General features: G+C 43.8%; 1 protein-coding gene across 1 annotated transcript in view; it reads right to left on the reverse strand.

Annotated features, from left to right (window-relative positions):
* The window catches only part of rptor (regulatory associated protein of MTOR, complex 1), a 499,208-nt gene that overhangs the window by 304,289 nt on the left and 180,086 nt on the right, over nt 1–14,833 (reverse strand). Inside the window, exon 6 of the mRNA XM_059948392.1 lies at nt 7,420–7,595. Within this exon, the coding sequence (XP_059804375.1) occupies nt 7,420–7,595 (176 nt within the window). The remainder of the gene's footprint in view (nt 1–7,419; nt 7,596–14,833) is intronic.

Here is a 14,833-nt window from a genome sequence, read left to right on the forward strand (position 1 = left end):
GGGTTCCCTCACCTCCAACCCTCTGATTCTCAATACAGGAGCCCCTCAGGGCTGCATATTGAGTCCTCTCCTTTACTCCCTGTATACCCATGACTGTATCACCACCCACAGCTCCAATCTGCTAATTAAATTTGCCAATGACACTACATTGATTGGCTTTATCTCAAACAATAATGAGGTGGCCTACAGGGAAGAAGTCATCTCTCTGACATAGTGGTGACAAGAAAACAACCTCTCCTCCAATGTCGCAAAAACAAAGGAGCTGGTTGTGGACTACAGGAGGAATGGAGACAGGCTAATCCCTATTGACATCAATGGATCTGGGGTTGAGAGGGTGAACAGCTTCAAGTTCCTCAGCACCTACATCACTGAGGACCCCACATGGTCTCCACACACCAGTGCTTCTTTCACCTCAGATGGTTGAAGAAGTTTGGTATGGGCCACCAGATCCTAAGAACTTTCTACAAGGGCACAATTGAGAGCGTCCTGACTGGCTGCATCACTGCCTCATATGGGAACTGTACCTCCCCTGATCACAGGACTCTGCATAGAGTGGTGCGGACAGCCCAGCGCATCTGTAGTTGTGAACTTCTCATGATTCAGGACATTTATAAGGACAAGTGTATAAAATGGGCCTGTAGGATTATTGGGGACCCAAGCCATCCCAACCACAATCTATTCCAGTTGCTGCCATCCAGAAAGCGGTACCGCAGCACGAAAGCCAGGACCAACAATCTCTGAGACACCTTCTTCTACCAGGCCACCAGACTGATGAACTCATGCTGACTTGAGTGTACTCTATATTACATTGACTGTCCTATTCATTATAAATTATTATAAGTTACTGTGATTGCACATTGCACATTTAGATGGAGACGTAATGTAAAGATTTTTACTCCTCATGCATGTGAAGGATGTTAGAAATAAAGTCAATTCAATTCAACTTGGAATATTGTGTTCATTTTTGGTGGAACACAACTCTTCCTCATTAGAGGAAGAATGTGCAGAGGAGAATTACCAGGATACTGCCTGAATTAGAGAACATGTAGAGTCACAGTCATAAAAATGTATAGCATAGAAACAGGCACTTTGCCAGTGTAGTCTGTGCTAAACCACTTAAACTGCTTACTCCCATCAACATGCACCAGGACCACAACCCTCCATACCCCAACCAACCATGTACCTATCCAAACTTCTCTTAAACTTTGAAATTGAGCTTGCATGCATAACTTGTGCTGGCAGCTCATTCCAAACTCTCCCAACTCTCTATGTGAAGACATTTCCCCCCCCCCCCATTGACCTATAGTTGTACTCCCACCCAACCTCAGTAGAAAACGTCTCCTTACATTTGCCCTATATATACCCCATGTAATTCTTTATACCTCTATTAAATCTCCTCTCAGTCTTCTACATTCCAAGTAATTAAGTCTTAACCCATTCAATCTTACCTTATAACTCAGGTCCTCCAGACCCGGCAACATTCTAGTAAAGTTTTCTCTGTACTCTTTCAACATTATTTACATCTTTCCTGTAGGTAGGTGCCAAAAACTGCACACAATACTTCAAATTAGCCCTCACCAATGTCTTGTACAACTTCAACAAAACATCTAATCTCTTGTCCTCAATACTTTGATTTATGAAAGTCTCATCAGCATGACTGACGAATCAGTTTACAGAGAGGAGGTGCAGCGGCTAACGGACTGGTGCAGAGCCAACAACCTGTCTCTTAATGTGAACAAAACAAAAGAGATGGTTTTTGACTTCAGGAGGGTACAGAGCGACCACTCCCCGCTGAACATCGACAGCTCCTCGGTAGAAATCGTTAAGAGCACCAAATTTCTTGGTGTTCACCTGGCGGAGAATCTCACCTGGTCCCTCAACACCAGCTCCATAGCAAAGAAAGCCCAGCAGCATCTCTACGTTCTTCGAAGGCTAAGGAAAATCCATCTCCCACACCGACCCCCCCATCCTTATCATATTCTACAGAGGATGTATCGAGAGCATCCTGAGCAGCTGCATTACTGCCTGGTTCAGGAATCGCACCATCTCGAATCGCTAGACCTTGCAGCAGATAGTGAGGTTAGCTGAGAAAATCATCAGGGTCTTCCTTCCCACCGTTACGGACATTTACACTACACACTGTATCCACAAAGCAAACAGCATTATGAAGGACCCCACGCACCCCTCATGCAAACTCTTCTCCCTCCTGCTGTCTGGGAAAAGGCAGTGAAGCATTTGGGCTCTCACGACCAGACTATGTAACAGTTTCTTCCCTCAAGCTATCAGACTCCTCAATACCCAGAGCCTAGACTGACACCTCACTGCCCTATTGTCTTGTTTATTATTTATTGTAATGCCTGCACTGTTTTGTGCACTTTATGCAGTCCTGGGTAGGTCTGTAGTCTAGTGTTGTTGTTGTTTTTTTTTACGTAGTTCAGTCTAGTTTTTGTACTGTGTCATGTAACACCATGGTCCTGAAAAAAAGTCTCATTTTTACTATGTACTGTACCAGCAGTTATGGTTGAAATGACAATAAAAGTGACTTGACTTGACTAGGCCAGTGAGCCAAAAGCTTTCTCTACAACCCTATCAACCTGTGATGCTACTTTCAATGAATTATGGATCTGTATTCCCAGATCCCTTTGTTCTACCGCACTCCTCAATGTCCTAACATTCAGTATGCAAGACCTACCATGGTTTGTCCTACCAAAGTGCTACACCTCACACTTGTCTGCATTAAATCCCATCTGCCTTATGAGGATTTGTCTTATAAGGATAGGTCAATCAAGCTAGGGCTTCTCTCTTTGGCGTGTAGGAGGATGAGAGGCAACTTGATAAAGGTGTACAAAATGTTAACAGCCATAGATCAAGCAGATAGCTAGAGACCTTTTACCAGGGGTGGAAATGGTTAAAATGAGGGAACATAAATTTAAGGTGATTGGAAGAATGTCTGAGTGGGAGGGGGGGCTATCAGAGGTAGGTTTTCTTTTAAGACACAGAGAATGGTGGCCGCATGGAACCAGAGATAATTGGTAGAGAAGTACATTAGGGACATTTAAAAAAACTCTTAGATGGGCACATGGATGATAGAAAAATGGAGGGCTATGTAGGAGTGAATGGCTAGATTGATCTTAGAGTAGGTTAAAAAGTCAGCACAACATTGCATATAACCAAATCCATTATATTTTCATCTTAACCCAAATGAATGGTTATATTTTTCCATAATGTAGAGAACCAAACCCATAAAAGTAAAAGTTACATTGTATTAGATAAATAGCAAAATAGAAAGTGAGAGGCCAATATTTTAAAGTCAAGAAGCTTTCAAGCAGGCCAGGAAAATCTTTTTTTGAAGAGTTATGTTCCATTTTAAGTTTAATGCAAGATTTATGTTTTACCCCCCATACACGAAGATGTCTCAAAGCATTTAAAACCCAATTAAACAGATCTGAAGGGCTACCAATATTATAAAATCAGGACAATAATTTGCACTTGATAAAATCAAACCCATTAGTTTTTAAGTGCAATGATAACTGAAAACATGTAAATACTCAGCAGACCAAACAGGATTTCAGAAATGAGAAACAGAATTCATAATTTAGGTTGATGAACCTATCATCCCAAACATTAGCTCAGTTTTCGATGTTGAGTATTAACATTATTTTGCCTTTTAGCCACCTAGTCTTAATAAATCAAAAGCTGAACAGAACCACAGTCATTTATGCAATAAGATGATGTTCTCCCCTGTCATGTCTACAACAAATGACACACAGCTTTCCACCCATTTCCAATCTTTCAGCTCTTGGTCCATTGCCTTGAGGTTAACAGTACTTTAAGTACTCATTCGAGTATCTCTGAAACATGATGAGATTTTCTGTTTATACAGATCCTCTCCGTGCTTGAAGAGGAAAAAAACTCTGCTCACATCACCTATAATCCATTTACCAATTACCAGAAATCTATGAACCCTTGAAGACACAACACTCTTCTTGTTGCCCAACTACTACTTCATTCTACCGGGACCTTCCTGTCTTCATATTACATTTCTCAATCAATTACAGAAAAAAATCCCCTAATCCATCTTAATTACCTTAGCTACTAACGTGCTCCCTTCAGGGTTCTAGGGATGCAGACTGCAAAGACTTTCTGTCTTCAATATTTCTCAATATTCTACAGCTTGATCCATAATCCATTGGCTAGTTTGCTCTCTTCAAATGTGTTTCTTGGATTGAATTTCATTGGCTTTCTGCTGATCTCATAACATTGATATCTTCTTGTACTTTTTTCTTCAAGTTATCAATAAGAATTTTGGTATCATCCACCAACAATATAGTCTCATCTCTCATAGTTAAGTCTAAAGCAGTGACACATGCCAGGAAAAACAAAGAACCTTGCAGTAACTTCTGACGGAACTGCAATGCACAGAACATAGAACACTGCATCACAGTTTTCAGCCCATGAGTTTGTGTCAATCTTTTAATCTACTCAATCTAATTCTTCCCTCCTACACAGTCCTCCCTTTTTTATATTATCCATATGCTTATCTAAGAGTTTCTTAATGAACCTGCCTCTAACCATGCTCCCTATAATTTCCTCCAGTTTTGTTAAAATTATGGGCCCCCTCAAATTAGTCACTTCTGCCCTGGGAAAAAGCCTCTGGCTGTCCACTCAATCTATACCTCTTATCATGTTGTACATCTCCAAGAAGTCACCTCACAACCCTCCTCCACTTCAAAGAGAAAAACGCTAGCTCAATCAACCTATCCTCATAAGACATGCTCTTTCATGCAGGCAGCATTCTGGTAAATCTCCTCTGCACTCTCTCTAAAGTTTCCCACCTTTCTACAATGAGGTGACTAGAACTGAACACAATACTCCAAGCTTGATCTAACCAGGGCAAGGCAACAGCAAGCACCTGATCACAGGAAAATTTCTATCTCTGTTCTTCCTGCCTTTTTTAACAGCCTGGATACACTTCAACAAAGCCTGGCAATATATTTTTCAGAGATATTGAACTCTTAATATTTAAATCAATATTCCTCTTTAACTATACTGTCAATATCACCCTTCTGTGAATACAAAAGTACAAGTTCAAATGCAGATTATCGTCATTCAATTGTATGTGTATATAGCACCAAATGAAACAACGTTCCTCTGAACCAAGGTGCACAACATGGTACATATAACTCACACACAAAACACCTAAGTAATATTATCACAAATAAATTAACAAATAATAAGTTGCATATACAAGTTAAAAAGTAAACAGTATAATGCTGCTAGTACTTCATACATGATGACATCTGGGTGGTGAATGGGAGTCCAGAAATCGTATGTCCTGAGATAAGAAGCTGTTTCCTATCCTAACAGTTCTTGCCCTAATGGTACGGTACTTCCTGCCTGATGGTAGGGAGAGTCAAATGAGATTGATGGATGGATAAGAGGGATCATTGATGATGCTGAGGGCCTTGCGTATACAGTGCTCCTGATAATTATCTCTAATAGGTGGAAGAGAGATTCCGACAATCACCTCAGCAGTCCTTGCAATCCTTTGTAGGGATTTGTAGTTGGATGCTTTGCAATTCCCAGATGAGATGGTGATACAGTTGGTCTGGAAATTCTTGATGGTGCTAGTGTAAACATTAGTGAAAATGGGCGGGGGGGGGGGAGGAGGCCTCACTCACCTCAACCTCCTCAGGAAGTAGAGGCATTGCTGTGTTTCAAAAATGCAGGAGTACAATTAAACTCCAATAATGCAGTACCCTTGGGATTTTGGTGGTGCCAAGCAGAATGATTTTCGGACTGCTGGAAGTTACTCTCTTTGACGCTGTAACACATTTGTAATTAAGAACACAAAATAGACCCCAGATGCTGGAATCTAGAATAAATATCTGGAGGAACTCAGCAGGTCAGACAACATCTATGGAATTCCTCTCCACAGATGCTGTCTGACCTGCTGCGTTCCCCCAACATTTTCTGTGTTGTCTGGATTGCCAGCTCCTGCAGAATCCATGTTTACAACAAATCTGCTATAATGGAGCCCTCATGTGCATTTCCTTCATTTCCCACATGCTTGCAGTCCCACTAAAGCTTAAAATTAAAACTTCCTTATTAGCTAATTAAAAGGCACAGAAGATTCCGTTCAGCTTGATAGACAGGGTCAATCAGATTCAATGAAGACACAATAGACTCTACAAATGTGGAACACAAGATTAAGCAGCACAGGAGAGCACAATTTACCTCAGAATAATCAAATCCTGTTTTGCAGAGAGGAAATTGCTCTGGTGGAATTATGTAGAATTGCAACATCTGACTAACGTGATTTAGGTTGGCAGTGCCATAAAACATTTCAATCACAAAGGTTAAATGGGGAAAACTTCTTATTCGACTGGAATTTCTGTCATATTTCTCAATCTAAACTCTTGCTTCCTTTTAAAGATATCTATTTAGAGGGTATGCTAAGATGATATATTCTGTGTTAAGAGGTTATTGTATGCATTCTGTGAATGACTAAAACCTGCAGAGCTGAGGTAAAACAAGTGTCTACTATTAAAAAAAACCTCCGCTGCTTGATTTACCAGAAGGGCTTAGGAACAAAGTAAATGAGTCACGTATCTCTGCAGAAATCATGCACTCCTTTACGTTAACAACTTTGCATTTAACAAAACAAAATCCTTTAAACTCGTAGGCAAAAGGCCACATCTCTGAAAGCCATGCTTTCAGCTCAACAGACACTGACAGTAGAAGAAACTTGCTCAAAGATTATAGATGTGCCTGAAGCAAATTGGGGGACCTTACTGTCATAAATCGGTGAACCATTTTATCAAGCATCTCCACTCCATCTGCCAAAAGTGGAATTTCCTGGTGGCCAACAATCTTAATTCCTAATCCCATTTCTGATTTGACATGTGCCATGATGAAGGAGCAACCCCTCATATTCCGTCTGTGTAACCCCTCAGGCTGGAGGAGCTACATCTGGGTAAACTTTAACCTGATGGCATGAACACTGTTTTCCCTTCCCTCTTCATATACAAAAGACCGTTCAGCCTATCAAGTTCATGCCATCCCCTTGTACAGTGGAGCAGTCAAACCAATTGCCACTCTTCTCCCATAGCCTGCAAATTAGTTTCCCTTGTGCCTAATCCATAATTCACTCTACCACCACCTCTGCTCATAGTATTATCTCATCTCTATTTCTTTAACACATTACTGTGAATCTGTCTTCACTTTGACATTTTTTTTGAAAATCAATTCTTTACATCCAACTCTAATACACTAGGATTTATACTTACACAACTGAAGACAGCATACTTGATATTTTTTCTACACAATTAATTTGCCTAATCTAATTAACTATTCTATACAATTTTAAAATAAACGGAGCAGTATAAATAAAAAATCTGTATCTATTACTATACTTACCAGCGCAATGCTATTTTGATGGGTGTGGTAAGGCAGGAAGTGAAAAGGTCTGCAGGCAAATCTGGGTTCATCGGAAGAAGTTCAGTGGCCTCACAGGCTGCCAGTTGGATGCAGTTCTTCATCGATGGCGGCAACGGCACCTGTGCCAGAGGGTGGTTTGGATTGATGGCAGCAACCTGAAGGGATTAAAGCTGTTACTCAAAACTCAATGGTTTCAAATAAGGAACTTGCATTCGTCGAAATGAATGCACATTAAAAATCTATGGGTACCAGGTTTTAATTCACAAAGGACCTTGTCAGTGTATCATGGATAATGCAACCATACTACCATTTTAATTTAGCATATACTGTACAAAACTTGTTTTGAGATTGAAAGGATCATTGACAGAAGTTTCATGTGGAAAACAACTAACTTAAGAAAAGCAGCGACTCATACATGGCCAGGTGGTCAGAAACATTAATTATTAGAGTAAAACAGCTCTTTCTGTAGTATTTGCAGAGAACGTCATTTGAATGTAGACGCCCAAAAGGCTCTATTTCTTCCCCCCTCCCCATCCCCCTATTCTTCCACTGAAAAGTTGAATCGTGCTGACGTACGGATCTGTCTTGCCCTACACAAGAGTGGTCATCTTCTGTATGAGACTAGAAAACAAATGCAAAATATCTGATCTAGTGTAGGATGGCACCACAGTTAAGTGTGATCCTGGTCTCCCTTACACCAAAGAATGTATTTATATTTGCTCTAGAGAGGAAATGCCCAAGCTTTTAAAGCTATTTAAATAGCAGTAACCCAATCAACAACACTTAAGTATATAATGCAATACCAAAGATAAATTTATTCAGATATCACTAACCAGTGAAGAAAAGGATCCCAGCCAAATGTAGCAACCAGAAATAAACATGAAAGCACAGTAATAGAGAAAGCACAATTAAAATACTAAAAGAAACCATTTTGACATCACAACACTAGATATAAAAAAGGTAAAACAAATTTAATAGTGATCATAATGCCACCAGTTTCAAGGTAATTATGGAAAGGGATAAGATTGGTCCTTGGGTTGAGATATTAAATTAAAGAAAGGCCAATTTTGATGGTTTCAGAAAGGATCCGACAAGTGTGGATTTGGGGTAGGGTATTTTCAACAAAGGTGTACTTGGTAAATGGGAGGCCTTCAGAAGTGATATTTTGAGAGTATACAGTCCGTATGTTCCTGTCAGAATAAAAGGCAAGAATAACAGGCTTATGGAACCTTGGTTTTTGAGATATTGAGGCCCTGGTTAAGAAAAAGGAGGTACATAGTAGGTATAGAAAGGAAAGAACAAATGAGGTACTTGGGGTATAAGAAATGCAAAAGAACACTTAAAAAAGGAATGAGGAGACTAAAAGACATGAAGTTGCACTAGCAAAAAAAAGGGATTAGACACTGGCTTCGCAGAAGAAGCCAAAGAATAGATGGCTGCCTCTCTGACTGGAGGCTTGTGACTAACGGGGTGCCACAAGAACAGTGTTGGGTCCATTGTTGTTTGTCATCTATATCAACAATATGGATGATAACTTAGCAAACTGGACCAGCAAATTAGTGGATAACACCAACACTGGAGGTAAGGAAGACTATCAAAGCTTCATTTATTATCAAAACAAGTATTCATATACAACTTTGAAATTTGTACTTCTCCAGATAACCCAAAACAAAGAAAAAACATTAAAGTCATTCAAAGAGAAACATCAACTCCACCACCTCCCCACCCGTATAAAAAAAATGGCATCCTAATCATCAACCACCCCCCATCCTGCACAAAGCAGAACAGGAACACTGCTCCCCTCCCTAAAAAAAAACCCACTCCTGCGCAAAAAAACCTGAACAGGACACTAACAGATCAACTCCCAAACCCTCTCTCCTCGCACAACAAAATAGAAAAGGAACAGGTGATTTAAAAAAACACAATATAAAAAACATGTCTGAAAAAAGTCCACTGTCTGTAAACGCAATCGTCCGATCCATAAATGCTGAACCACAATACTAACATATGATAGCTCAAACATTCATTGAAAGAGAGGGATTCCACACAAGGCAGCGAGGGACACCACGAGGCAGCGAGGGACACCACGAGGCAGACAGGCTTACCCGCCTGCTCCAGTGAGCTACACAGTGATAGGCCGCTCACAGACTCCTCCGGCAATGATCAAGAGGCAGTGCTGAAATTCTCGTTTGCCTTCTGCAGTTGCCTCTATGTCTCAGTCTTTCTCAGCGCTTTAATCAGCAATTAATGGACACTCTGAATGGCAAAATTGAGTTGAACATCAGTGCGCACTCCATATCGAAGATTCTTTGCACTGAGGCTGTCCGAGTACATGCCCACTTCCTGGAATCTTCTCAGAGCCAAGAAAGTGACAGATCACTCAATCAATCTCCAAACTGTAAATCACAGGCTTTAACAGTCCCAGAAACCCAGTAAAGGGGAAAGACAGACATTAAAGTAGTTTTTAAAAAAGCTATTTTCTTTAACTATCTGGAAAATGTTGACAGAGGGAGCATTGTATGCTGGCGCCACCTTGATCGGATAGTTTCATGCAGAACCGAAGGTTGCAACGGGATCTGGCTCAGCTGGAAAAACGAGTGGAAAAATAGCGGGTGGAATTTAATGCAGACAAGCTTGAAGTGTTGTACTCCAGGAGGATCAACCAGGGTAGGTCTTACACAATGAGCAGTAGGGCGTCAAGGAGTGTGGTAGAATGGTGGGATCTGAGAATACCATAACAGCATTAGATGTAGGAGCAGAATTAGGCCATTTGGCCCATGGCCAATCAAGTCTGCTCTGCCATTCAATCATGGCTGATCCTTTATTTTCTCCTCCTCAACCCCAGTTCCCGGTCTTCTCCCCATAACCCTTGATGCCATGTCCAATCAAGAACCTATCAATCTCTGCCTTAAATACACCCAATGACTGGCCTCCACAGCTGCATGTGGCAACAAATTCCGCAAATTCACCACCCTCTGGCTAAAGAAACTTTTCCACATCTCTGTTTTGAATGGATGCCCCGCTATCCTGAAGCTGTGCCCTCATGTCCTAGATTCTCCCACCAAGGGAAAAATCCTTTCCACATCTACTCTGTCTAGGCTTTTCAACATTTGAAAGATTTTAATGAGATGCCCCCCCCCCCCATCCTTCTAAGTTCTGTGAATACAGACCCAGAGCCATCAAACGTTCCTCGTATGATGACCCATTAATTCCTGGAATCATCCTTGTGAACCTTCTCTGGACCATTTCCAATGCCAGCACGTCTCTTCTGAGATGAGGGGCCCAAAACTGTTCACAATACCCTGCTCTTGTATTCTAGACCTCTTGAAATTAATGCTAGCATTGCACTTGCCTTCCTCACCACCGACTCTACCTGCAAGTTAACCTTTACAGATCCATAATTCCTTGAAAGTGGCGTCATAGATACATAAGGTTGTAAAGAAAGCTTTTGGTACATTGGCCTTCACAAATCAATGTATTGAGTACAGGAGCTGGGATGTTATTTTGAAATTATATAAGATGTTGGTGAGGCTTAATTTGGAATATTGTGTGCAGTTTTGGTCAACAGGAAAGATGTAAGTAAAATTGAAAAGAGTACAAAGAAAATTTACACGGCTGTTTCTGGGACTTGATGACCTGAGTTATAGGAAAAGGTTGAATAGGTTTCAATATTAGTTGAAAAGGTTACAATATTACAAGGGTAGATGGACAGGGTAAATGCAAGCAGGCTTGAAGGGTGAATTGTTGATGGGAACGTGAGGGGGATGTTCTTCACTCAAAGGGTGGTGAATGTGTGGAAAGAGCTGCCAGCATGTAGAGAATGTGGGGTCGCTTTCAGCATTTCAGAGAAATTTGAATAGGTGCATGGATGGAGGGGTTATTGAGGGCTATGCTCTGGATGCAGGTTGATTGGACTAGGCAGGTTAATGTTACAGCACAGACAGGACTGGCTAGAAGGCCTGTTTCTGTGCTGTAGTGTTCTATGATTCTAATATTTATAAATTAAAATCTCTAAAATCAGAGTAAATAAGCATGGCAGTGAACAGAACAGCAAATCATGCTCTTCACGTGTTTCATCACATATTCAATATTGAAAACTGGGTGGCATGGTCGTGTAGCAGTTGGTTTATTGCTGTTACAGTGCCAGCAATCACCGATTGGAGCTCAATTGCCACTAATGCTTGAAAGGAATTTATACATTCTCCTTGTGACTACATGGGTTTCGTCTGGGTGCTCTGGTTTCCTCCTACATTCCAAGGATGTATCTTTAAAATCTTTGAATATGGTAGGATTTCAGACCCTTCTCGAATCTTCTTCAAGCCAACAGTAATGCAGTTCAGACTGAAACACATGAAACCTTGCTACAACTGTACTACGATTGGAACAGAATGAGAATTGAAGAAACCACCCTCGGGGGTCATCTTTCTGCCAGGAACATGGGGCTTCAGGAGCTGCTGAGGTCAGCACATGATAATTCTGTGACACTGGCAAATCCTGAGATCCATTCCCAGGAGATAATATAAATAGAAACAAGCTGCATTCTGAATTGAGATTTTGAGGATGACAGGTTGCTTGCTTCCTCAACAGCTTTTTTTTGAATTTCACATAAATGATTCAGTAAAAAGTACTGCTCTGCCCTACTTTCTTTGTGCCTGCAGTAAGCAGATCAGAAATCAAAATTCCCAGCTGTTTACATTCTTATATTGATCATTCAGTATCCTAAGCTTTATTAATTAAACAGTGCGCTCGTTACACATTAGAAGCAATACCTTGTGGCGATGTGCTACACACAGCGCTGAAATAACGACACGCAGTCGGTAAGTCGTTTCGAGACTAGTTTATTCAAACTTTGCGGCGCTGGCATTTAAATCCCCAGCACCCGCCCTCTCCGGGCGGAAATGATGTCAGAGGTGCATTAACAAAGTCTCCCCCGACACGCTGGCTATTTGTGAGCCGGTTCGCCTGCGCAGAAAGTGGGTCACCACATAACCCCCCAACCCCAGAACCGGCGATACACCCCCAATGTCCACAGTCTGGATCAGCCTCTGTTTGGGAGGTCTGCCTCCGCGCCGCGGTGCCTGAACTTCGACCAGCTGCACCAAGTCCACATGGGCTGGTTTGAGTCGGTCCACCGTGAAAACCTCCTCTCTCCCCCCAATGTCCAGAACATACGTGGACCGGTTGTTGTCGATCACCTTGAATGGCCCTTCGTACGGCCGCTGTAGCGGTGCCCGATGTCCACCCCTTCGTACAAACACAAACTTATAGTTCTGCAGGTCTTTGGGTACATGGGTCGGGGTCCGTCTGTGCTGTGAAGTTAGTACGTGGTCCAGGTTGCAGAGCCTTTCGCGTAGCCTGTCCAGGACTGCTATTGGTTCTTCCTCGTGCCCCCTTGGGATTGGTATGAACTCTCCTGGGACGGCCAGGGGCACACTGTACACCAACTTGGCCGACGAGGCATGCAGATCCTCTTTGGGCGCTGTGCGAATTCCAAGCAGGACCCAGGGAAGCTTGTCCACCCAGTTAGGTCCTCTCAGGAGGGCCATGACAGCCGACTTCAAGTGACGCTGGAAACGTTCCACCAGTCCGTTCGACTGTGGGTGGTAGGCAGTTGTGTGGTGTAGCTGCGTTCCCAACAGGCTGGAGGTGAACTGGGCGCCTCTGTTGGAGGTTATGTGGACCGGTACCCCGAAGCGTGCTATCCAGGTTGCGATCAGTGCTCAGGCGCAGGAATCGGCAGATGTGTCGGTGAGCGGGACCACCTCTGGCCATCTTGTGAACCGGTCTACCATAGTTAGGAGGTACCGCGCTCCTCGGGACACTGGTAGGGGGCCCACGATATCCACATGAATGTGGTCGAACCTCCAATGGGTGGGTTCAAACTGCTGCAGCGGGGCTTTAGTGTGCCGTTGCACCTTGGCTGTTTGGCACTGCGCGCACATTCTGTCCCATTCACTGACCTGCTTGCGAAGTCCGTGCCACGCAAACTTGCTGGAGACCAGCCGGACGGTTGTCCTGATAGATGGGTGCGCCAAACCGTGTATGGAGTCGAAAACTCACCGACTCCAGGCTGCCGGGACGTTGGAGCGAGGTTGGCCACTAGCCACGTCGCACAGGGGGGTCCTATCACCTGGGCCTATGAGAAAGTCCTGCAGCTGCAAACCCGAGACTGCGGTCCTGCAGCTGGGCATCTCGTTATCTGCCTGCTGCGCCTCCGCCAGTGCTGCATAGTTTTTCCCGAGACATGCTGGATGTCCGTTGTGTACTTGGAGATGTGGGACAGATGTCGCTGCTGGCGAGCCGACCAGGGATCAGACTCCTTCGTGAACACGAAGGTCAACGGTTTGTGGTCCATGAATGCGGTGAATGGCCCGCCTTCCAAAAAGTACCTGAAATGCCGGATTGCCAGATACAGTGCCAACAGCTCCCGGTCAAAAGCACTGTACTTGAGTTTGGGTGGTTGTAGATGCTTGCTGAAGAACACCAGGGGTTGCCAGCACCCCACCGACTGCTGTGTCGGATGCGTCCACCATGAGGGCGGTCGGAACGTCCGTTCTGGGGTGCACCAGCATCGCGGCATCTGCCAAGGTTTCCCTGGCTTTAACGAAAGCAGCCGCGGCCTCCTCGTCCCAAGTAACATCCTTGCCTTTACCCGACATCAGGGTGTACAAAGGGCGCATGATACGTGCTGCTGAGGGGAGGAAACGGTGGTAGGAGTTCACCACACCAACGAACTCCTGCAGGCCTTTGACCGTTTTGGGCCGGGCAAAGTGTCAGATTGTGTCTACCTTGGCGGGCAGAGGTGTTGCCCCGTCTTTGGTAATCCTGTGGCCCAGGAAGTCGATGGTATTGAGACCGAACTGGCATTTGGCCGGGTTAATCGTGAGGCCAAAATCACTCAGGCGGGAGTAGAGCTGGCGGAAGTGGGACAGATGCTCCTGAAGACAACTGCTGGCTATAAGGATGTCATCCAAATAGATGAACACAAAGTCTAGGTCGTGTCCATTAGCCGCTGGAACATCTGTGCGGCATTCTTCAGGATGAACGGCATTCGGAGGAACGGGGCCGAACGGGGTGATGAGTGCTGTTTTGGGGATGTCTTCAGGGTGCACCGGGATTTGATGGTATCCCCAGACGAGGTGTACTTTGGAAAAGATTCTTGCCCCGTGCAGGTTTGCTGCAAAGTCCTGTATGTGCGGCACGGGGTAGCGGTCTGGAGTTGTAGCCTCGTTCAGTCTGCGGTAGTCGCTGCATGGTCTCCAATGCCCGGCTGCTATGTGCAGGGGGGAGGCCCATGGGCTGTTGGACCTCCGTACGATCCCCAATTCCTCCATCCTCTGGAACTCCTCTTTCGCCAGGTGGAGCTTTTCTGGGGGGAGCCTTCGTGCGCGGG

This window comes from Hypanus sabinus, chromosome 23 (assembly GCF_030144855.1).
Source record: "Hypanus sabinus isolate sHypSab1 chromosome 23, sHypSab1.hap1, whole genome shotgun sequence".
NCBI lineage: Eukaryota > Metazoa > Chordata > Chondrichthyes > Myliobatiformes > Dasyatidae > Hypanus > Hypanus sabinus.